Source organism: Artemia sp. Qi Xiang Cuo, chromosome 19 (genome assembly GCF_049724085.1).
Source record: "Artemia sp. Qi Xiang Cuo chromosome 19, ASM4972408v1, whole genome shotgun sequence".
NCBI classification, from domain to species: Eukaryota; Metazoa; Arthropoda; class Branchiopoda; order Anostraca; family Artemiidae; genus Artemia; species Artemia sp. Qi Xiang Cuo.
The window spans coordinates 49,750,282-49,775,988 of NC_142812.1; the positions used below are offsets into that span (position 1 = coordinate 49,750,282).

The following is a 25,707-nucleotide window of genomic DNA, read 5'->3' on the forward strand; positions in this document are numbered from 1 at the left end:
CTAGGTATCAGAATGAAAAATTGTAGGTAAGTAAGGAAGCAAGTAAGTAAGTAACAAACTCTTTCATGAATTCACCTCGTGGATACACAATGCAGAAATTTCATTAAAGAAATTATGAAAAAATTGTAAGTAAGTAGCAAATTCTTTCTTGAATTCACCTGCTGGATAAACAAAGACATTTCGTTCTAGAAATTATGACAAAATTCCAAGTAAGTAACAAACTCTTTATTGTTTACACAAATTAGATGCAAGATGTAGAAATTTAATTCAAGAAATTATAAAAAATTCTCAGTAAGTAACAATTTCTTTCTTGAAGTCAACTCTTGGATACACAATACGGAAATTTCATTCAATAAATTTTGAAGATATTTGCAAGTAAGTAACAAACTCTTTATTGATTTCCCCTATTGGATATACAATACGGAAATTTCATTCAATAAATTATGAAAAAATTGTGAGCAAGTAACAAGCTCTTTTCTGAAGTCACCTCTTGGGCACACAATACACAATATGGAAATATCATTTAAGAAATTATGAAAACATTGTAAGCAAGTAACAAACTCTTTCCTGAAGTCACCTCTTGGATACACAATGCAGAAACTTCATTTAAGAAACTATGAAAAAATTGTAAGTAAGTAACAAATTCTTTCTTGAAGTCACCACTTGGATACACAATACAGAAATTTCATTAAAGAAATTATGAAAAAAATTGTAACTAAGTAGCAAATTCTTATTTGAATTCACCTGTTGGATAAATAAAAAGACATTTTCTTCAAGAAATTATGACAAAATTCTAAGTAAGTAAAAAACTCATTATCGTTTTCACGAGTTAGATATACGATGGAGAAATTTAATTCAAGAAATTATGAAAAAATTCTCAGTAAGTAACAATTTCTTTCTTGAAGTCAACTCTTGGATACACAATACGGAAATTTCATTCAAGAAATTATGAAAATATTTGTAAGTAACAAACTCTTTATTGATTTCACCTCTCGGATATACAGTACAGATATTTCATTCAAGAAATTATGAAAAAATCGCAAGTAAGTAACTTTTTTTTCTCTTTATCACAAACAATTTTCACTTAGCTACACGATGTAGAAATTTAATTCAAGAAATTATGAAAAAATTCTCAGTAAGTAACAATTTCTTTCTCGAAGCCAACTGTTGGATACACAATACGGAAATTTCATTCAAGAAATTATGAAAATATTTGTAAGTAAGTAACAAGCTCTGTATTGATTTCACCTCTTGAATATACAGTACAGATAATTCATTCAAGAAACGTGACTAAACCCGTTTTGAAACTACATGCTATTTGTATGCCTTTCCTTGGCACCTTTCCAAACGAGCGGGGATTCCCCACTGCTTCCTACACATTGCAAAAAAGTGAGCAGTACGAAAACTCTACGTTTTCAACCAGACTGGTTTTTTAGACAACACCAATTTTTTAGGGACCAATCAGAGACAGCGGAGCACAAAAACAGAGACGACACACCCACAGAGATGACACACACATAGAGACGAGACACGCACACAGCGGAGCACAAAAACAGAGACGACATACCCACAGAGATGACACACACATAGAGACGAGACACGCACAGACACGACACACAAACAGAGTCATAGTGAGAGAGATATCCAAAAAGTTGGGTTGATCTAGGTTCACTTAGAGTGGCGCGCCACTCTAAACACTTTTTTCTAAACGCCATCTCCCCACAAACACTTTTAGGAAATTTCTTTTTCAATATGTTGATTTAAACTTACAATCTTTGGTTTTCTACTAGCAATTCCGCCTCAGGCGTAATTCTGCCACTGCATCCTTGTGTCAATAAACCCATCTCCCCCAAAACACTTTTTACCTACTTTTTGTTAAATTTTGTTTTTATTTCTAAACTATTTTAAATTGACTATACTCTCCAATTATTTATTTAACAGAAATCCTCGCTTTCAATTGAACGGAAAAAATATAAGATTTATTTATTTAACAGAAATCCTCGCTTTTTGAACGAACACCATGTAAAGAAAAAATCACACGGAATAAAACGACGGAGCCCTCAAACCCCGTAAAGCTATTTTAAAAGGTATAACAATTATTTATTTAACAGAAATCCTCGCTTTCAATTAAACGGAAAAAATATAAGAATTATTTATTTAACATAAATCCTCGCTTTTTGACCGAACACCATGTAAATAAAAAATCACCCGCAATAAAACGACAGAGTCCCTCAAACCCGTAAAGCTATTTTAAAAGGTATAACAATTATTTATTTAACAGAAATCCTCGCTTTCAATTGAACGGAAAAAATATAAGAATTATTTATTTAACCCTTCCATGCAATCCCATCCCCCTCAAAACACATTTCAACCATTTCTTGTTAATTTTTTTTTTATTTCTAAACTATTTTAAATTGACAATACTCTCCAATTATTTATTTAACAGAAATCCTCGCTTTCAATTGAACAGAAAAAATATAAGAATTATTTATTTAACAGAAATCCTCGCTTTTTGAACCAACATCATGTAAAGAAAAATCACAGATAATAAAACGACAGAGTCTCTCAAACCCCCGTAAAACCATTTGAAAAGGAATAACAAATATTCATTTTATAGAAATCCTCGCTTTCAATTGAATGGAAATAATATCACAATAATTTATTTAAAAGAAATACTAGCTTTTTGAACGAACACCATCTAATGAAAAAATCACACTGACTAAAACGACAGAGTCCCTCAAACCCTGTAAAGGTATCTTAAAAGGTATAAAAATTATTTATTTAACAGAAATCCTTGCTTTCAATTGGATGGAAAAATCATAAGAATTAATTATTTAACAGAAATCCTCACTTTTTGAACAAATACCATGTAAAGAAAAAATCACACGGAATAAAACAATAGAGTCCCTCAAACCCCTTAAAGCTATTTTAAAAGGTATAACAATTATTTATTTAACAGAAATCCTTGCTTTTTGAACGAACACCATGTAGAGAAAAAATCACACGGAATAAAAACAACAGAGTCCCTCAAACCCCGTAAAGCTTTTTTAAAAGGTATAAGAATTATTTATTTAACAGAAATCCTCTGTTTAAATTGATCGGAAAATGAATTTCAATCATTTATTTAACATCCATACTCTATTTTTGAAATACCATCATTAAAAAAAAAAATAAAAATGAATTAAGCGACAGAGAATCTAAAACACTTGAAATCTATTTTTAAAAGGAATATCATTAGTTTATTTTTCAGTCATAATCGCTTTTTGATGGACAACAATGTAATGACAAAATCACATGGACTAAAACGACAGAGCCCCTCAAACCCCGTAAACCTATTTTAATATGTATAAAAATTATTTATTTAAAAGAAATCCTCCCTTTCAATTTAACTGAAAAAATATAATAATTATTTTTTTAAAAGTATTACTAGCTTTTTGATCTAACAACATTTAAATAAAAAATCACACTGAATAAAACGACAGAGCCCCTCAAACCCCGTAAATCTATTTTAAAAGGTATAACAATTATTTATTTAACAGAAATCCTCGCTTTCAATTGAACGGAAAAAATATAAGTATTATTTATTTAACCCTTCCATGCAATCCCATCCCCCTCAAAACACTTTTCAACCATTTCTTGTTTAATTTTTTTTATTTCTAAACTATTTTAAATGGACAATACTCTCCAATTATTTATTTAACAGAAATTCTCGCTTTCAATTGAACGGAAAAAATATAATAATTATTAACTTATCTGTTATTTAACAGAAATCCTCGCTTTTTGAACGAACGCAATGTAAAGAAAAAATCACACGGAATAAAACAACAGAGTCCCTCAAACCCCGTAAAGATATTTTAAAATTTATAAAAATTATTCAATTTAAATAAATCATTACTTTCAATTTAACGGATAAAATATAAGAATTATTTATTTAACACAAATCCTCGCTTTTTGAAAGAACACAATGTAAAGAAAAATCACCCGGAATAAAACGACAGAGCCCTTCAGACACCTTAAAGCTATTTTAAAAGGTATAAGAATTATTTATTTAACAGAAATCCTCGCTTTCAATTGAACGGAAAAAATATAACAATTATTTATTTAACAGAAATCCTCGCTTTCTGAACGAACACCATGTAAAGAAAAAATCACACGGTATAAAACAACTGAGTCTCTCAAACACTGTAGAGCTATTTTAAAATGTATAACAATTATTTATTTAACAGAAATCCTTTCTTTTTTGAAAGAACACCATGTAAAGAAAAAATCAGACGGAATAAAACAACAGAGTCCCTCAAACCCCGTAAGGCTATTTTAACAGGTATAACAATTATTTATTTATCATAAAGACTCGCTTTATATTTAACGTAAAATTTATAAGAATTATTTTATTAACAGAAATCCTCGCTTTTTGAACGAACATCATGTAAAGACAAAATCATACGGAATAAAACACCAGAGTCCCTCAAACACCGTAAAGCTATTTTTAAAGCTATAACAATTATTTATTTAACAGAAATCCTCGCTGTCAAGTGAAATTAAAAATTATAACAATTATATATTTAACATAAATCCTAGCTTTTTGAACGAACACAATTTAAATACAAAATCACACGGAACAAAACAACAGAGTCCCTCAAACCCCGTAAAGCTATTTTAAAAGGTATAAAAATTATTTATTTAACAGAAATCCTCGCTTTCAATTGAACGGAAAAAATATAAGAATTATTTATTTAACCCTTCCATGCAATCCCATCCCCCTCAAAACACTTTTCAACCATTTCTTGTTTAATTTTTTTTATTTCTAAACTATTTTAAATTGACAATACTCTCCAATTATTTATTTAACAGAAATTCTCGCTTTCAATTGAACTGAAAAAATATAAGAATTATTAACTTATCTGTTATTTAACAGAAATCCTCGCTTTTTGAACGAACGCCATGTAAAGAAAAAATCACACGGAATAAAACGACAGAGCCCCTCAAACCCCGTAAAGCTATTTTAAAAGGTATAACAATTATTTATTTAACAGAAATCCTCGCTTTCAATTGAACGGAAAAAATACAAGAATTATTTATTTAACAGAAATACTCACTTTTTGAACGAACACCATCTAAAGAAAAAATCACACGGAATGAAACAACAGAGACCCTCAGGCTCTATAAAGCTATTTTAAATGGTATAGCAATTATGTATTTAACAGAAATCCTTACTTTCGTTTGAACGGAAAAAAATATAAGAATTATTTATTTAAAAGAAATCCTCACTTTTTGAACGAACACCATGTAAAGAAAAAATCACACGGAATAAAACAACAGAGTGCCTCAAACCCCGTAAAGCTATTTTAAAAGGTATAACAATTATTTATTTAACAGAAATCCTCGCTTTTTTAACGAACAAAATTAAATGCAAAAATCATAAGGAATAACACAAAACAGTCACTCAAACACCGTAACTATATTTTAATATGTATAACAATAATTTATATAAAAGAAATCCTCGCTTTAAATTGAACGGAAAAATTATAAGAATTATTTATTTAACAGAAATCCTCGCTTTTTGAACGAACATCATGTAAAGAAAAAATCACACGGAATAAAACAACAGAGTCCCTCAAACCCCGTAAAGCTATTTCAAAAGATATAACAATTATTTATTTAACAGAAATCCTCGCTTTCAATTGAACGGAAAAAATATAACAATTATTTATTTAACAGAAATCCTCGCTTTTTGAACGAACACCATGTAAAGACAAAATCACACGGAATAAAACAACAGAGTCCCTCAAACCCCGTAAAGCTATTTTAAAAGGTATAACAATTATTTATTTAACAGAAATCCTCGCTTTTTGAACGAACACCATGTAAAGAAAAAATCAGATAGAATAAAACAACAGAGTCCCTCAAACCCCTTAAAGCTATCTGAAAAGGTATAAGAATTACTTATTTAACAGAAATCCTCGCTTTTTGAACGAACACCATGTAAAGAAAACCATGTAAAGAAAAAATCACACGGAATACAACAACAGTCCCTCAAACCCCGTAAAGCTATTTTAAAAGGTATAACAATTATTTATTTAACAGAAATCCTCGCTTTCAATTGAACGAACACCATGTAAAGAAAAAATCACTTGATATCTCTAATAGTATATGCGATACTGGGGCGAGATCTCAGATACCTTTAAGCTACAGGCTATTAACCGGATTCCATATGTACCCAAAAAAAATTTCAATTGCCAAAAAAACAATAATAAAACATGTTATGATGAAAGTGCTTCAAAAACCCGTGAATGTATCCCTGAAAAATTGTGTCAGAAAAACTTGAACCAAACCAGATTATACCCACCTAACCAGATTGTACCCACCAAACCAGACTATACCCACCAGAAACCTGTTTGGTACGGGGGCGCAAGCAAAATGGTACTTCTTAGTCTACTGACACTTTCAGGAACGATATATATAAATGTAAATAAAAAATATATAGTAATTTTTAATATTTACAATTAGCATGTAAATGAGGCTATTAACAATGAAACATGTCACAAAGACCATTGATCGTTTCAATGACAAAATGCTATCTTATATCCAGTTTGAATCCAATTTATTGGTTTTACTTATATTTGAACGCTGGAAAAATCAAGAAAGCTAAAGACTCACGGTAGATATATGATTTTTATTCAAATATAGTAGTATGTAATTCACTTTAAAAAAAATATGTGTTAACACCAAAACATACTGACTCTCATTGAATCTTCAGGCATATACAGAATTAGTTCAAAGGAAGAGGCTGGGATGGTTGTAAATATCGATACTTAATCAATTAAAAGTAAAAAATTTGGGATTTTGCCAGGGGGGATTTTCCTTGGAAAACTTTCCAACGGATTGCGGAACTTCTGGAGAAGGGGACGCCGGTTCCCTATCTAAATTGAAGATTCCATAAATTGTCATAAATTCAGAGGATAAAGACAGGAGCTAGAATTTTTGTTCAGGAGGTGATGGTATTTCTTGGGAGAGGGCGGGGGAAGAGGTTCTACCCAACTTTCTATATTTTGCATTAGTGGAGAGAAAAAGGCTTCCCAGTTACAGAGAATATTTCTTCACGAACAATGATGTAACGTCAGGCTCAACAGAACGTTTCGCAATTAGGTTCAATAGATTGTCAAATAAAAATAATGTTTTGTCACTTATGTACCCAAAATTTACTTCTGAGTGGCCCCTCCTCTGAAGAAACTATTAAAAAATTAAAAAAAACTTCTAAACTGCTAATTTATTATTCCTAACAGTACTCCACTTAACTTTACCACAATCTTCCGCCGCCATCTCCCATAAATACGAAAATATATAGACCTAACCAGAATTAATCCCTCTTATTTTCAATGAATTTTCTATGCTTGATTTTTTCTTTAAGTTTTTTCAACTACTGTGGAAGAAAGCCTACGTAAATTTAGCAATATAGAAACTCATGAATAATATTTAACTTGAGCTATATATTTGTACATTAAGAGAGAGGTTAAGCAAAGGGAGACAGTTTTGGGAACGATATCGATAAAAATAAAAGATAAATCTAAAGAAGTTTTAAATTTTTCAAATTAGTCTACACAAGAGTTATTAATTAATCAACATGTTAAGAGAACAAATTCTTACTCCATAGTATGCAGAAAATATCCGATAAGAAACGAACTTACGGTATCCGTTTCCATTTTTTCAATGGTTTCAATAACTGTATAACTGTATGCAAAAATTTTGAGGGAACGTTAAGACACATCAAAATACACTAATAAGAACTAATTAAACTTAGCAGAAAAAGGGACTTGGGGTCCGTACGGAGAATAGATCCTCACGAAATTCAAAAACTTTTTAACCTACTTGTTTGTTTTTCCTAACAGCGCTTAACTGTACGACTATCATCCGCCAACCCCCCTCCAAATACACAATCATATAACAAGAATTACTTATTCTTAATGAACATGTAAATTGGGCTATATATTTTCAAACTAGGAGGGGGGAGAAAGTAAATTGATACTCTTTCAGGAACGATATATATAAACATTACAAAAAAAAATATACATAGTAGTTTTTAATATTTTCAATTAGCAGATAAATGAAGCTATTACCAATGAAATATGTCACAAAGACAATCGATCGTTTCAATGACAAAATGTTATCTTATGTCCCGTTTGAATCCGATTTATTGGTTTTACTTATATTGGAACGGAGGAAAAATCAAGAAAGGTGAAGACACGCGGTAGATATATGATTTTTATTCAAATATAGTATTATATAATTCATATTAAAAAAATATGTGTTAACACTAGAACATACTGGCTCTCATTGAATCTTCAGGCATAAACAGAATTATTTCAAAGGAAGGGGCTGGGATGGTTATAAATATCGATACTTAATCAATTAAAAACAAAAAAATTGGGATTTTACCAGTGGGGGATTTTTCTTGAAAATCTATTCAGCGCATTGGGGAACTTCTGGAGAAGGGGACGCCGGTTCTCTATCTAACTTGAGGATTCCACAAGTTGTCATAAATTCAGAGGATAAAGACAGGAGCTAGAACTTTTGTTGAGGAGGTGATGCTATTTCTTGGGAGAGGGTTGAGGAAGAGGTTCTACCCAGCTTTCTACATTTTTCGTTAGTGGAGAGGCAAAGGCTCCACAGTTACGAAGAAAATTTCCTTACGAAGAATGATCTAACGTCAGGTTCAACAAAACGTTTTGCAATGAGGTTCAATAGATTGTCAAATAAAAAAAATTTGTGTAGCATTTTTGTACCCAAAATTTACTTCTGAGTGGCCTCTTCTGAATAAAATATAAAAAGATTAAAAAAAAACTTTTAAACTACATATCTATCATTGTTAACATTATTCTACTTAACTTTACCACAATTTTCCGCTGCCCTCCCTCGCAAATACGAAAATATATAGGCCTAACCAGAATCAATCCTACTTATTTTCAATGAATTTCCCATGCTTGATTTTTTCTTTAAGTTTATTCAACGACTAAGGAGGAAAGCCTACGTCAATTTAGCAACGAAAGAACTCGTGGATAATATTTAAGTTGAGCTATATATTTGCACATTAAGAGAGAGGTTAAGTAAACGGAGGCGGTTTTAGGAACGATATAAATAAAAAAAAATAAATTAAAGGAAGTTTTCAATTTTTCCAATTAGCATACATAAGGGCCATTAATTAATCAACATGTTAAGAGAACAATTCTTTCTCCGTAGTATGCAGAAAATATCCAACAAGAAATGAACTTATGGTATCCGTTTCCATTTTTTCAAAGGTTACAATAGCTGTAACTATTCTGTGGGGACGTTAAGACACATCAAAATATATTAATTAGAACTAGATAAAGATTTGGCTATGCAAATACTCTCAGAAGTTCTTTCAAACTGAAAATGCTAAAATAATTAAAATTACGGTCATATTTAAAATAAGGTTAAAATCCATACTCAGCGATAGATACAAAATTGCTCTGGCACACAAAATCCTATTAAGGTCAATTCCAAACAGTCCTGATCTCTCTGTGTCACCAGGTGAAATGGTCTAAACACCCTTAATGAAGCTATTTTTTCAATTCATTCATTGTTGTCAATCGTTGTCCACAATTAGGCAAACTGTTCATTGTTCATATATAAGGTTTTTATCAAAGAGGTAATCGTATAGACTTTGAAAAAGCCTCATTCGATTTAAATCGAACGTTCTAGATCCGTTTTTAAAGTCAAGTATAATCGGACAGTAAGCAACCCCCTCCCCATGCCATAAAAACTTCAGAATTTTTGCAATCAAAACCGATCAAATATTAACTAAAAAAAAAACTTTCCGAAACATGAGTTTTTCAAAAAAAGTAAAGGCCATTTTAAACTTAAGCTCAGTAGATACAAATACAGTCTAAAATTCAAGCTCAAAACGACCAGAAATTACTACTGGAGAATACATAAAACCTAAAACGAAGGGAAATTAAATGAACAATACTAAGGAAAAACATACAAAAAGCAATAATATAAACAAATAAATAGATCTTAAAGCGAGTAATGCTTAGATTGAATATGAAAGTCAAGCTTAAAACGAAAAAAAATATTTTGCTATTGAAGTATAAATGAAACTTAAAACGAAAAGAAATTAAATAAACAATCAATGTGAACAAACATGCAATATATATTTAATGTAAATGAATAAATAAATCTTAAAACGAGTGAAACTTAAATTGAATATGCAAATCAAGCTTGAATCGAATAAAAATAACTACAAACAAGAGTATGGGTATCGCCTCACTGCAGAAGTCTTAAAACCTACTGCATCATTGGCGCTTTACTGAAAACGAATTATATTACGAATGTTTTATTTTGTACTTAATATCGAAAATAAATATTAAATTAAAGTAACATTTTGAATTGATGACGTTTTAGTTACTAGCACAATTATAAATAAAATATTCATTTTAATTTAGTAGTTCTCTGCAAGACTGGTCAATGCCCATATAATTATATTAAAAACTAAATTTAGACATTGTCCCTTGTTTTAACTGCAAAAACCTAAATCCTTCTGCGTCATTGGCGCTTCACTGAAAACGAATCACTCGTATATTACAAATTTATTCTTTTCCAGTTCTTACAGCATTGAAAATGAAAATAAAAATCACAGTGAAAACAAAATCTTGAACTGATGGATCTTTCAACAATTAATATCATTATATATCTAATATTCAATTTGATTTTGTTTACACTTCCCAAGACTTTTCAAGACTCATATACTTTCCAGTAAAGCGCCAATGATGCAGTATGGTTTAGGCTTCTACATTGAGGCGATACCCAGATTCTTGTTATTACTTATTTTTATTTAATTCAAAATTGATTTACATAATCAACTGCTGCTAGTTTCATTTTAAGATAAGTATTTGAATCTGTATTAACATCTATTTTATGCTTTTTCGCTGAGATTGCTTTTTTAACTTCTTTTCGTTTGAAGTTTCATTTATACTTCAATAGCAAAAGACTTTTTTCTTTTTAAGCCTGATTTTCATATTCAATCTAAGCGTTACTCGCCTTAAGATCTATTTATTCATTTATATTATTACTTGTTGTATGCTTTTTGCTATTATTTTTTCTTTAATTTCTGTTCGTTTTGGGTTTGATTTATTCTTTAATACTAATTTATGGTCATTTTGAGTTTGAATTTTAACAGGTATTTGTATCTGCTGAGCATAAGTTTAAAATGGCCTTTACTTTTCTTTGATAAACTTATTTTTCAGAAAGTTTTTTTTTAGTTAATCAGGACAAAAAGCCAATTCTTTTGATGTATCTATTGTTATCAAAATTCCGTTTTGTAGAATTTCGACTACAATGGCCGATTCGCTCTTATCATAAACTGTCCTAAGATTTGCCACCCCCAGGCAGTTCAGGTGCGTCCCCAAGTGGTGGATGAGGGGAAATCCTCCAGATACTGGAGATTTGTTCAAATAAATAATAAAGAGGCGCGGACACAGGGGGAACCAAGTTTCTGGGTTTTTTAAAACACAGAGGGAGTCCCGGATTCTGGAGTCCAACCCATTCGAGGAAGAGATAAAGGCCCTGTTTTGTTTCTGTGCTGGACCCATTTGCATATGCATACGTCCCGTCAGAGTCAAATCCTAGTCCCAGCTATGGGTAATTAGTCAGCGAGTAGAAAGCTGTGAGGGTGGAGTATTCTCAAGATAGAGGAAATTGGCCACCTGCAAAGGACAGAGAGGAGTGGCTTCCCGTTGTCCTACAATATCCATAAAATCCTCTTCTTTTAAGTTAGGGATCAGTTGAAGATAAAGAGACAAAACTGTGCTACCGCATCCAGGGTAACCGATGGAAGGAAAGATATAACAGTGAATGATAATGTTACCGCGTACGGGGGAGCCGACGATCTGACGACTTCAGACGAAGATATGCGAACTCGGCAGACGATGACGATTCCCATTGAGGATGATAACACTCTACCAGGAGAAACCCCTATTCTGACACAGAAAGCCACGTTCTACCTGGGGACTTTGAATGTGCGAAACTTGGTAAAGACTGGGAAACTAGAGCTAATTGTCAAAGAGCTCGAGAGATACAGATGGGACGTTATTGGCCTCTCGGAAACTCACTTGCCTGGTTCAGGAGAACAACGATGCGGCGACATCATACTTTCATATTCTGGCACACCTGATGGCAAACACCGTCAAGGCATTGACTGTCTTTTAAAATACAAAGTAAAGCGCGCCCTCGGAGCCGCCAACTTAGTCTCAGGGTACTTTATGATGAGTCAACTGCGAGCGAAAGTATGAAACACTATTACAATCCAAGTGTATTTCCTCGACTTCTCAAGACCTGTTATAGAAGTTGACATTTTCTATCAACAACTTCAGTCTGTAACTGATGAAGTACCAAAGAAAGATCTCCTCGTAGTAATGGGTGACTTCAATGCTATCGCCAGAGAAGCCACACAGCTCGACAGTGATGTCTTAGGCAGATTCGGTCTTGGGAGGCGAAACGAACGTGGCGAGCGTCTACTTGAATTCTGCAGGGATAATGATCTCTTTGTTACAAACTCAATGTTCAAACATAGAAAGAGAAGAAAGGCAACCTGGATATCCCCAGATGGAAAGACGACAAATCTGATTGATTATGTCCTCATCTCAAAACGGTGGAATTCATCTGTCACAAATACCACCGCCTTGCCTGGGGAAGACTTAGATTCAGGTCATGTCTTTGTAATGAGAAAATTGGACAAACTTCAATTGAAAATTCTACCTGTAATGAAAAATAAGATCCAAAGACTCCGCACCAATACACTGAAAGAACTCATCACACACATCACTTTCCTGCAGTCATTAAAGGAAAGTCTTGGTCCTATACTTGAGTTACTCCCGTTCACCATAACCCGTGACATCTTAGATGCCCTAGTTGATAAACTGAACACAGCACTCATAGATACAGCTAAGGAAATCTTAGGCCACAAACCTAAAACAGAGAAGCCCTGGATCACAGATGATATACTATATCTTTGTTACAAAAAGCGACAGGTTTGTAACAAGTAAGACCGAGAAAATAGGAAGATGTATAAGCGGATACAGCGGACGCTAAACAAAAAGATTTGAACAGCCCTCAGAGATTATATACGGGAGAAGTGCGAATCCTTCGGAAAGGATTTCCAATCAGGAAACAACCACAGAATGTACAAAACAGTCAAAGAACTCTCCACGAAAAAGTCCACCCTCGCTACTAGCGTCCTGGACAAGGGCGGTAAGCTCCTCAGTGACAGCGAGGCTATTAAAGATAGATGGAAAAGCTATTTTGAAGAGAAACTGAATCCGCTTCTTACCTGCAACCCTAATGTGCTATCAGGATTGTGCTATCAGGAGTGACCCTAGCCCCCCACCTTTACTTAGTGAGGTAAAAGAGGCCATTCACAGTCTCAAGAACAATAAAGCCCAAGGCCCTGATGGTATCCCTGCGGAGCTGCTTAAAAATGGGTCTCCTCTACTAGAGGACCTACTAAATAAAGTAGCTGTCGCCGTGTCAAAAATTGGCCTTTCCTTGACATATGGGGTGAAGGTTGTATTCCTACTAATCAACAAGAAAGCCCATAAAAACAATCCTGAGAATTACTAATCGATAAGCCTTACAAGTCACTCAAATAAAGTTATAACAAGGATCCTTCTAAACCAAATCAGAGCCATAACAGACCACATCATCAGCGACAACCAGGTTGGTTTTTGCTCTGGACAGTTTACCCCCAACCAGATCTTTGTAATAAGGGAACTCGCAGCAAGGTACCTTGAATCTGACAAAGAAATTCTACAACTATTCATTGATTTTATGCAGGCCTTCGATCTAGTTTGGTGAAATGGCCTTTGAAATATACTATTCAACTACGGCGTTCCTGAAATTATAGTCAACATAGCCAAAAATATGACAATTACTGTAGCAACATAGACAATTACTGTAGCTGTGTTTAGACCCCAGAAGGCCAAACAGAAGAGTTCGCTACAACTTTGGGCGTGCTACAAGGTTGCATACTTTCACCGCAACTTTTCAAGCTATTCTTACATGCCATACTGTCCCTGCTTGAGAACAATGTAGGAGTGACCGTTAACGGTACAAACATCGATACCCTAGATTATGCTGACGACCTTGATAAGCTAGCAGAAACTGATTCCAATCTACAAACCCAAGCCTCCGAACTTTAAACAGCCGGAAATAGCTTTGGTATGTTCATAAACCCAAAGAAGATCAAAGCGATGCGCACCACAAAAGACCCAAACCCATCCACTGTCCATGTCGTAGTAAGTAGCGAAGAAGTCGAATCGGTGACCAGGTTCGTGTACCTAGGGAGCTTAATATCATCAGACAACAACTGCTCCGACGACATAAAACGAAGACTTACCCTAGGGAGTGCAACCTTCAAGAGGCTACTCCCCCTCTTTAAAAATAAACACCTATCTATGCAACTGAAACTTCGACTTTTCGACTCTCTAATCATACCTGTTGCCATATACGGCTGCGAAAATTGGACACTGAAAGTCGAAGATGAACGCAGAATTTCGGCTTTCGAGACAAAATGCCTCCGACGCATTGCCGGAATCACATACCAAGACAGAGTCTCGAACGAAGATCTTCGGAAGCAGCTGAAGCGGGAAACTACTATTCTCCAGAAAGTGTGCCTGCAGCAACTTAGGTGAGCCACATACAGCGAATGGAGAACTCGCGCCTGCCAAAAGTTGCCTTCGAAGGAAGGGTCCACGGTAGCCACCCACCTGGAAGACCTAGGAAGAGATGGCATGACAACTTATGAGATGACATCTTATGCCTTCTGAGACTAGCTGATGACCAGATTTTGTACAGGAAACTGATCCAGGAACGTGTGAAGGAGATGGCCCCAACGTGACCTCTTGAGGACGTCAGGGACATAAGTAGTAAGTAGTAAGTATAAACTGTTTGATACCCGGTTGACTTCTGTGTCGGTTCAGTGTTTATAATTCGTTATAACTCTGTTTGAAATAAATAGAAGGTTTCTGATTACGATTTGGTCAAGTGGGACCTGAGACCCTGCCGCCTGCTGTACATATCGGAATGCCACATGTGCCGCAGAGTTCTGCCACGCTTGGTCAGGGGCGGATCTAGAGAAAGATCTTGGGGGGGGGAGCAATCTGACAAGGGCACCGATTAGCAAATCTTGGGGAGGGGGGGGCAATATGACAAAGGTGCCAATAATTGACCAAATTGACAAATTTATTCTAAAAAAAGAGTGAAAAAAGAAGACAAAAAAAAAGGAAAGAGGGCGCCAGAAAAAAATCTTAGGGGGGGGGGGGGCAGGGCCACCCGGGCCCCTCTCCAGGATCCACTGATGTGCTTGGTGCAGTCCCCAACACGCTTGGCACACTCCCAAAAACATTTGGCAGAGTTCTACCTCGCTTGGCACTCACCGCCTGGAGTACATGATTTCTGAGAGAGTGCGACTCCTCGGATTTTGCAAATAGTAAATATGTATTTCAGGTATCTTTTTAGATGAACATTCAAAGGAGTTTTTTTTTAAAGATGTTCAGAGCTGTCAAAATGCACAAACTTCTGACTACGAAAGACTTTGCACAGAATTTCACTCTCGGAGCTTTCTGATTTAATTTCTGCTTAACCTACTTCATAGTCTAGACATTCAGAGTAATTTTCAGAGCCACAGTGAGTAACCACATCAGTAACCACAGTGAGTAAATACCTCTGAATTCAAGCTGCAGCATAGTTATGTCAAAAATTAAAAAAATGTTGGAAGGACTATGCCTTAAACCATTATTTTAAAAATAAATAAAAACGGAAAAAAGTACCTGATAGGTAAGGCCACGGTAAGAGTTTTCTTAAAATTTGAAAAATGGCACAATATATGATGTAAGCCAAGTGGGATAAAACAAACAGCCGCGGTACACCGTATGCAAAATGAAAAGGTACAAACAACGAGATATGACCAATATTTCTTATCTGAAATAAATAAACATAAAAATTAAGTTTCTCTAGAAAAGCCTGAAAATCTGTACTTTGAATCTAGATTGCAAAATTGTGCCTCATAAAAATATGCAGACAAAAGTCCTGCTCTTTCAGTGGGAATCAGAGAATTTTGGCTTTTTTCGCAGAAATATTGCGTTTTTTTCAATTTTTGTGAGGCAAATAACAAAAAAATTATTTTCAACAAACGTACCAAAAAAAACGTTTTTTTTAAACTATGCGGGGGAAAACAATCCTGGGGTGGCTTGAAAGAAAATCCTGCTGGCCCCCCCCCTTCACCCCCAATTCATGTTACTGTGTACCCAAATGCATTTTATAGCTATTTTGTTTATTTGTAAAATAAAAATATTGTTCATTTTGTTTGTTCCACTTTAGTGAAATAGTGTCTCTAGCTTAAACATGTAAACAAACATAAAAATATACATGTAAAATAAACATGTAAAAAAAAACCCGGGCGCAAATTAAAGCAAAATAAATAACCTTTTCAATAACTGTGTCCTTGATGTACAAGATAAGATGTTTTATTCATCATTAAATACACATACAATATTACATGTTATTAATCCCTCAAAGGCTCATTGGCCTGTACAAAGATCAATGTCCATCTTCGCTGATTCTGTCATCTGCTAACTTGTCTTTGGTATGTTACGCGGACGACATCCTGTATCTTAGCCGAACCCTTCAGCGGGCAATTGATATCTTCGAAATCCTTTAAGCCGTATATATTAAAGTTGGACTTCAGTTCAACGCTTCAAAATCAGAAATCGTCCTATTCAATTGGAAAACTGATTTTTGTGTTCCTACCATTGCCCTTGGTTCTAGCTCTGTCCAGCCAGTGGATCACCTCATTTATCTAGGTTTACCTATAGTTTCGTCTATTCGTCACATCCGAAAACTTCTCCTGGAACAGCTTAAACGAAGAATTTCTGCGTCTGACGCTTCAATTGTATCGTCCAAACGCAGATTCCACCGGCCGCTTCTAGAAAGCTTGTATAACACCATCATTCTTCCTCACATTTTATATGCTACGCTCTTCCAGAAACTTCTCACTAAAACTGACCAGAGTAAAATCAGAGCAATCAGTGTTGCCAGATGGTGCGCATTTGCACCATTTGGGCGCTTTTTCGAGGCGGCTGCGCTTTAAATTTTTCAGGTGTGCGCATTGCACTACATTTGCGCATTTTCAGAAATTTCAGCTCAAATTGGGCGATTTTTGGCCTCCGCATGAAAAAATCGGGATTTTTAGGTAGGCTAGCTCATAGTTATTTTATCACGAGAAATTTAGAGGGTGACGTTCAAAATCTTAATCGCGTGAAACTTCAAATTACAGTAGCTTGGGGTAGCGGATAGAGACCTGTAAAACCAAAAATGGGAAAGTGGGCAAATTTCCAGAAAACATACAGGAAAGAGTGGGAAAAGTAGGCTGAGCTGAAAGATTAGCTGAAGCCTGTAGACAGTGACCCAACTTCAGCATACTGCCCTGTCTGCAAGTCCACCCTGAGGGCTCACTTGGCTGATCTCAAGCGCCATGCAGAAGGGATGAAGCACAAAGCTGAAATGAGAAAATTGCTGCCACCTGATAGGACACCTACACTTGAGCGAGTTGGTAAGCACACTGTAGTTAGCAGCATTGTTAATTGTACAGTATAGAAGCCCCCTTTGAACACGATGTCATTTCTAGGTTGATTTTTGTGATTCTTCAGGTAGGTGTTGTCTCTGTAATGCTGTCCTGATAGTGATGAAATCAATAGGAAGCCCCTTCTATTTCCCATGTGTTTTCCTCAGTCTAGCAGGCCAGCCCTTTTCCATGCACCCCAGATAAACCACACTGCACCATGAGAAAAATAGATGGGCTTTTTTATTTGTTCATAACTATTTTTGCAAATAGAGTTTGTTTACATTGTATAAGGTCTCAAAAGAAATGCGAGGAGGAGGGGCACTTTTGGTTACAACTATCCACCATGCCAGCTAGTAAGTAAGTACTGTAGATATGAGAGTAGAGATAGAATTATGCGTGTACCCTACTCAGCTTTTACGTATACCCTATATGAGAAAATATATTAGTATACTGTGGGGTTTGAGCATGTACAGAGGTTTCTGCATGGTACATGGAAAAGGGCTAGTGTACTAGACTGGCAGTGCCCCTATTTTAATTTTTAAATGGAGTCAGTGACAGTGGTTCCCTTTAGTAGATATGCAGCAACCATATTGATTTGTAAGGAGAAAAATAATGGTTCAGCATTCAGAAAAAAAGAAAAATTGGGGTAAAATTTGATTATAGCAGCTACTCCAGTTCACCCATTTTAAGTCCAATTGCTATGCTTTTTTTGGCTGAGATGTTGCCAACACCTCCTATAAAGGTTGTCCCCCTTTTTACTTTTTTGATTTTTCTATTTTTTTTGCATAAAGTAGAGGAGTGTTTGAAGATTTTGAAATTGACGAAAGAAAGGCAGGGTTGAACTATCAGAAGCAACATGTAATGCACATACACAGAAATGCTTAAATTATGACTTACCCATGATCTACTTCAAACCCTCCCCTACTTTACGGAAAAAAAGGAAAATCAAAAAAGTAAAGAGGGGGACAACCTTTACATAAGGTGTAGCTAACATCTCAGCAAAAAGAATTATCAAAATCGGGCTACAAATGCGTGAACTGGAGCGGCTGCTATGGTAAAATTTTACCAAAAGTGGACACTACCAAATGGTTTTGGTGTAGTGAAATACTGAACCTAAAAAGGAATCATCAGAATTGACCTAGAAATCTGGACGGGCATCCATGCTACATAATTATTGCAGCATCTAGTGCTAGATCACATAGTGGTAGATTTGACAATGTTGTACAGGTATGCTTTAAACTGTCAGTCTAGTCACAGTGAACGTAGAGGACCTTATTCTGGTGCAATTAGTCATTCCATGCAAATATATTGCCTGGCTCTACATTTAACAGTTGTACTAAAAAAACCTAAAACTGGCAATGTTGATTTTCCTTTTTTAAGTCTGGCCTTAAAAACGATTACAGTGCTTTCCACCCTAATATTTACAAGCCATTTAGTAAACTTCTCCAAAACTAGCAGTCCCTAGTACTCATCCTTTCCCGGACAGACAATTACTGTGCAACCTAACAGTTGTATAATGTTTAGATATCGTGTTATACTTGCTGAAATTGCTCTTTCCATGCAAAGCAAAATATGAGCTAGAATTTGCAATAAAATACTATGGTTTGTAATTCGATAATGCAATGTACTATTACGTCTATGTTTGATGTTCAGAGGTAAAACTAATTGCTTAAAATGGTGAAATGACTCTACCTTAATGGTGCAATGATAAACCTTCTTGCATAAGTTCTTATCATTCTACTTTAGTGGTAACTGTTGTAGGTCCGTCAATGGTGGGGGGGCCTGATTTATATATTTTATTCATTTTTAACACAGTTTTTCGGTCAAGATGGCAGGAAAGGGTTCCTAGCCTGTTTGTCATGACAGAATTGTCAGGAGACTGGAAAAATTACTAAGACGGGACAGAAATGCCGACAAAATCTTTTTTCGGCAAAAAAGGATAACTTACATGCTCATTTTAGTGCTAAAATAGCTGAAATCAGCAAAAAAAACCAAAAATGTGTGGCCTTCAGTTGAGGTTTTTTTAGTGTTGAAAACTGCTGAACTAAAATATAGAGTTGTACAAAAAAATCAGTCTTGGGCCGAAACTGGTGTCACCGTTTCTTCACCCCCCCCCCCACCAGGGTTTGGGGAACTGACTGGGCGGTAGTGTGGTCTTAGCCGCCGAACGAAGAAAATAAGATCAAAACCTCCCAACCTTTTTTTTCATGTTTTGTTGCAAAAACGATTGCGTCCAAGAAGGCAGAGCGGCAATAGCGTGTCATATCGCCTGTCATTTATCAACATGTAGTGTAGACTACCTTAAAGATTTGATGAAGCAGAAGTTGAAGGGCTGTGAGGAACTGAGTCTTCATATAACTAAATGCAGTATGCTCATTAAAAACGTGATAGCCCCAGAAATGCCATCTGAGATAATAGCTGATGTTGGTGGAAACGAGAATTCGTTGATTCTGGACGAATCAACAGACGTGTCAGTCGCGAAATATATGGCTGTGTGCATTAGGTTACAGTCAGCAAAACTGAAAGTGATCAATACTGCTTTCCTAGGTCTCGTACAGGTCGTGACCACAACTGCTGTAGCTCTGTTAGATGCCCTGTGTGACTTTCTCGCCAAAATAGGGATCCAAATCAAGAAATGTGTGGGAATAGCTAGTGACGGGGCAAGCAACATGGTGAGCATTCATAATTCGGTGTACACGCGACTTCGTGAGAAATCGGGTAATCCAGACCTCATACTATTCAAGTGTATCTGTCATTCTCTTCATCTGTGTACCTCGAAAGCTGGTTAAGAGCTACCTACATCGATCGATTACATGCTACAGCAAACCTGTACATGGTTTTCAATGAGCCCAATACGTAGAACTGCATATCGGCAAGTTTATACCCTCCTAAATGACGGAGCTAAAGGCCGTGGTATGGTTCAGCTTGCGGCAACTCGATGGCTTTCACGATATGGGGCAGTGGAAACGGTGCTAAGTTCTTATCTAGAACTATCTTCACATTTTGAGTGAGCTAGCCTCACTGAACGGTGCTATGCGGCCGGAGTTCTAAACGACATGTATAAAGACGTACCAAGTAAATTGTACTTGCTGTTTTTGAAGCCGATTCTGAAAAAGTTTCAGAAGACCAACTTGCTATTCCAAAAGACTTCCACTTACCATTTATGCCTTCTACAAGAGCTCGAGTCATTTGTGCTTACCTTACTACGGCGATTCCTGCGGAGAAATAGTGTATCAATTGAAGTCAGTCTCGAATCTGGCCTCGAATCAATTTACCTGCCGGTTGGCGAAGTTGACTTCGGATACGAATTCCAAACTGCCCTTGATAACTCGTCAAAGTCGATTTCTGAAAAGGATGAAATCCTTCGGCACTGCCATAACTTCCTGAAAGTAGTAGCTTCCGAGGCACTGAAAAGGTTGCCCCCTAATCTCGCCCTCTTAAAGAAAATCAAAGTCTTCTCTCCACAAATATGTCTCAACGGCATTACGAGGCCACGCTTCCAAGAGCTGCCACTTTCTCTTCTTAAAGGGCGTGACTTGAGTCAACTAGAAAATCAGTGGCGAAATTTGCTTCAGGTCGACTGGGTCGAAATATTCAAAGGGGAGTTGCCGGTGAGTTCGGAAGTGTTCTGGTTCGGTGTTGGTGACTACAAAGACATGTTGAATCGAAAGCTTTTCTTCGATATTGCCCAAGCAGCACTTTCAGTTCTTAACATGCCAATCAGCAACACCGTAGTCGAGCGAGTGTTTTCGGTCATGAATGTGGTAAAACACAAAATTCGAAACACAATGCTGCTGAAGATGCTGAACTCTGTTGTGACCATTCGACTTTGGCTGAATTGCCAAACTAAGTGCTGCAAGGATCTTGACCCCACGCCTGCTATGTTAAACCGATTCACAAGTGATTTGTATAATGATATCCGAGAATCACCTGAAGAAGATGAAGATGAAGACGACAGTTATCAGGAAGTTCTGTGTGATATAGAGGAAGGGTTTGCTGCGTTCTAAAATGCTCACTTTCTTGTTTTCTTTTTGTGTTCTTGAAGTTGGTAGCTGATCTCGATGGCTAGTCCATAGCAAATAATGTTTAAATAAAAAATAGATGCAAAAACTCTGTTTACATCACAATATATTAGTGGGAAAAGATCATTATAAGCTTCTGGTGCTGCTAGAAGATGGGATTTGTTAAATAGACTATGGGCTCACGTGTGTACATTTAAATTTTCCTTTGAATCTCTCATTGGCTGTTGACCTTTCAGACCTAAAAATCGAGCTATAAGAAAGAGGCCTTCTCTGTCTCTACGGTTAGTGGATATAAACGTGCAATGACGTCGTAGATTTGCGGAAACCCCTAACAACTGTCCGGATTGTGGTGTGCTCCCCCCGAACAAATGTGCTGAAAAGCAGTAATAACGGCGGCCGTGTTTTTTTGTTTTTTTTCTTTGACTCGGTTCCTCTTATCGTCCGAACTTGCATTTTCGAAAGAGTTCTCCCACGTCACATACTTTAAGAAGACAAAGCGGCAGCTTTTGGGAGCTTGGAGCTTTGGGAGCTTTGGTTTCCTATACAAAAAATAGCAGAAAATGCGCCGAAGGCGCATTTTCGCTTCTCTGGCTGCGCGATCTTGTGTCAAGCATCTGGCAACACTGAGAGCAATGTATTTTCGTTTTGCGAAGCATTTGCTTCGTCTACCTCCGTGGTATAGGAATTCGCATGTAATTGAAAATTTTAAAGTCGCAGACCCTGACGTAGCCGTCGCTAGACGAATAGCGAAGCATAATAGAAAAATACGCCGAAATCTACACGAATGGTCCCATCTGCTCATTCAGTAAATCAGTGATTCGTTTTCGTTGTTGGTTCAGTTTGTTATAGTTTGTGTCTTCTTCTTTTTTCTTTTTTATTTTAAGTGCTTCGTCTTGTTGTATTATTTGACGGGTTTTTCCATAAATAAATAAATAATATAAATAAACTATTAAAGAATACTAAGAAGACCAAGTGACGAAACTATTATCCTAGATTCTATGTGAAGATAGGAAGGTCTAAGTCTTCAAAAAGAGTTAACAAAACCCATTGGTGTCAATTAAGGGGTATATGCCCAAAGGCGGTTTTAGGGGGACAGAGGGCACAGAATTTCAAAAAAATAACCTAACGGTTATAATCATTTTTTAATTTTTGAAATTTCATTTTTATCAAAATAAAGTAGAGGGTGCAATTGGCAGCAAGTATATGCAAAATGAATAAGGAATTTTCATTTTTTTTTTTTGTGTATCTTCATCACCATTCCTAGAAAATAAAAGTAATTTATCAGTAAAAATAAAATATTGCGATGATTAGATCAGTTATTCAATGAACTCCAAGATATGAAAAAAATCATTCAACAACGACACAGTTCCTTAAAGAAATCTATAGATGTGTCAGAACTAATTATGTAAAATGGAGATGAAGGGGTCTTCACAAACGTAAGAGTTGTCTATCAAATATTATTAGCGATTACAGTGTCGATGGCCGTTAATGAGCGGTCGTTTAGGAAACTTACATTAATATTTACGTACCTCAGATCGACTTTGGGCCAGGAGCGACTAACTGATTTCGCGTTAACAACCATAGAACGGGAAGAATTAGAAGCAATCATCAACTGGGACGAGATAATTAATAATTTTGTTTAGGCTAGAGTAAGAAAACTCAGACTCAAATTAACGGATTTTTTTAAATAGATTCAAATTTTGCCAATAAGTGAAAATTTGGTTAAAATTCGGCCTGAGAATTTTTGGGAGACAGGGTGGGGGAGGGGGGCTATTCAATATTTTACCGTGGGTGCAAGATAGGCCAGACCCGCCTCTGTCTGTGCCTTATGCTCAGTTGAAATCTGCGTTGTAGGTATATTTTTATTAAATATTTATTACAAGGCCGTATCCAGGGGGGGGGTACCCGGTTTGAACCCCCCCCCCCCGGTATTTTTGACCGAGTCGGAAATTAATCTAAAAAATACCTGTAAAGACAAAACCTTACCAGAAAAAAAATATGCTCCCATACTAAATCCTATTGCATTTAGTGGGTTAACGGTTCTGATCAGCTTACGCAATTAGGTAACCGTAGGTAACCCCATGTTCACCTGACCTTGCATAGTACATTAGGGTTAATATTATGCGCTCTGATCAGCTTACGCAAATAGGTAACCCCATGTTCACCTGACCTTGCATAGTAAATTAGGGTTAATAATATGCGCTCTGATCAGCTTACGCAAATAGGTAACCCCATGTTCACCTGACCTTGCATAGTAAATTAGGGTTAATAATATGCGCTCTGATCAGCTTACGCAAATAGGTAACCCCATGTTCACCTGACCTTGCATAGTAAATTATGATTAATGGACACACGAGGTATGGAATAAGGCAGTGCAGGATTATCAGTTTAATTTAGTTCAATTTCGGACTTGGATAAGAGAGGAGAGATTTTCAAAATGAAAAGGACATGTGGTATTGCATCGTTTTTCTTTCCAAATAGGACCAGGGATGTTTCTGACCGTGTCTTTAGCAGGACATCTGCAGAGCATTTATCTAAACCTATGGATTTAAAGGGAACTGAAGCCATCGTTGAAGCTTCTGAATCACGCACACTGGAACCAACCACGACGCAACACGCACCTGCACCAACCCAGTCTTTGTCTTTGTTTGCAAATGACAAAGATCGTTTTGTCAACAAATCATCCAGTCTCGATACAAATTCTAAACTGCGTTTGCTGAAGAGCTCTTGGACTCCAGATGTCTCCTAAATTTTTCCAGTATCCGAAAAACGGAAGCTGAAGTTTCAGTTAACTGGGCTCGCTCGTTTCAGTTGGTTGTCCTACTCTTCTTCTGAGGACGCTACTTTTTGTAGATTTTGCGTTCTGTTCTCGTAAGAGACAGCTGGCAAAGACTGCCAACAGCACTTGGGGAATCCAGTCAAAAAATCATTTAGGAACTCAATGGGAGTAATGGAGTGCTTTACAGATCACAAGCGAGCGCCGTTTCATATTAACTGCACCGAATCGGCTTCAAACTTCTTTTCTGTCTCAGAAAAAAGGTAGGACAATATCGTGCACCAACTAGACGCTGCGAGGAAAGCGTAGGTTCAAGAAAATCGCCAGAAGTTGCAACAAATTGTTACTGCTACTGCTTTCACGGCTATTTTCGATGAAGTTCAGCGTTTTTCCAGCGACTTGGGCCAGGAGATGATTCGTTCAAGGACGAGAGGCAGTCAGAGTAGGCATGAAGATGATACAGACCTTATCGATCAATATAGAACCTTGCTCTTTATTCCTTTCCTGGACCACTTCACTTCCGAGCTGAAACAACGATTGGTGCTTCACCAGAAACTGCTGTCAAATCTCAGCGTCCTTTCTCCTGCCAAAATTGTTTCTGTCGATCTGAAAGCATTAAACCTGGAGTCATTGGTTGAATTGTATGGCGATATTCTTCCCGAGCCAGACTGTCTGAAGCAAGAAATTGAGCTACGGCGCATCAAGTGGGAGAATGTTCCGGTATCATTGAGGCCTACTTGTGCTGTGTCTTTGCTTCAGGAATGCGCTACCAGCTTTTTTCCAAATGAGGGTCTTTGCAGGATTGTTTTTGTAATGCGATTGACTATTTTTACGACCCCAGAAAGGAATTTCTCAGCGCTAAGAAGCGTCAGAACATGGTAAAAAATTTGAAATGAAGAGGAGCAATTGAATGGCCTAGTTGTCGTCCGAAGGGACGTTGATATCTCCCCTGACAAGGTCATCGTCGCCTGGATTTCGTTTTAGATATATTCGCCCTTACTTTGAGCTAAAAAAAAAACTAAAAAATACATAGACTACTTCTAGCATACTATTTGGCTTCTCTTTTCGCAAAAAAATAGGTTGTAGTATTTAACTGTATGTAAATACTTGTCTTGTTTTTCCGTTACTAAAAAAAAAAAAAAAAAACAAAAAAAAAAAAAAAAAAATGCCCCTTATAGATACGAGAGTATGCCTAGTGGACGCGTCCTCGTTCGCAAGGGGCGGACTAACGGTCTCGAGCTAACGTAATGTTACTCGAGGATGTTAGACAAAGTCCA

At 36.3% G+C, this 25,707-nt stretch overlaps 1 protein-coding gene across 1 annotated transcript in view; it reads right to left on the minus strand.

The window, feature by feature from the left end:
* Positions 1 to 25,707, minus strand: part of LOC148940954 (GPI mannosyltransferase 3-like) — a 95,896-nt gene that overhangs the window by 24,103 nt on the left and 46,086 nt on the right. Inside the window, exon 4 of the mRNA XM_089104827.1 lies at positions 15,840 to 15,990. Within this exon, the coding sequence (XP_088960953.1) occupies positions 15,840 to 15,990 (151 nt within the window). The remainder of the gene's footprint in view (positions 1 to 15,839; positions 15,991 to 25,707) is intronic.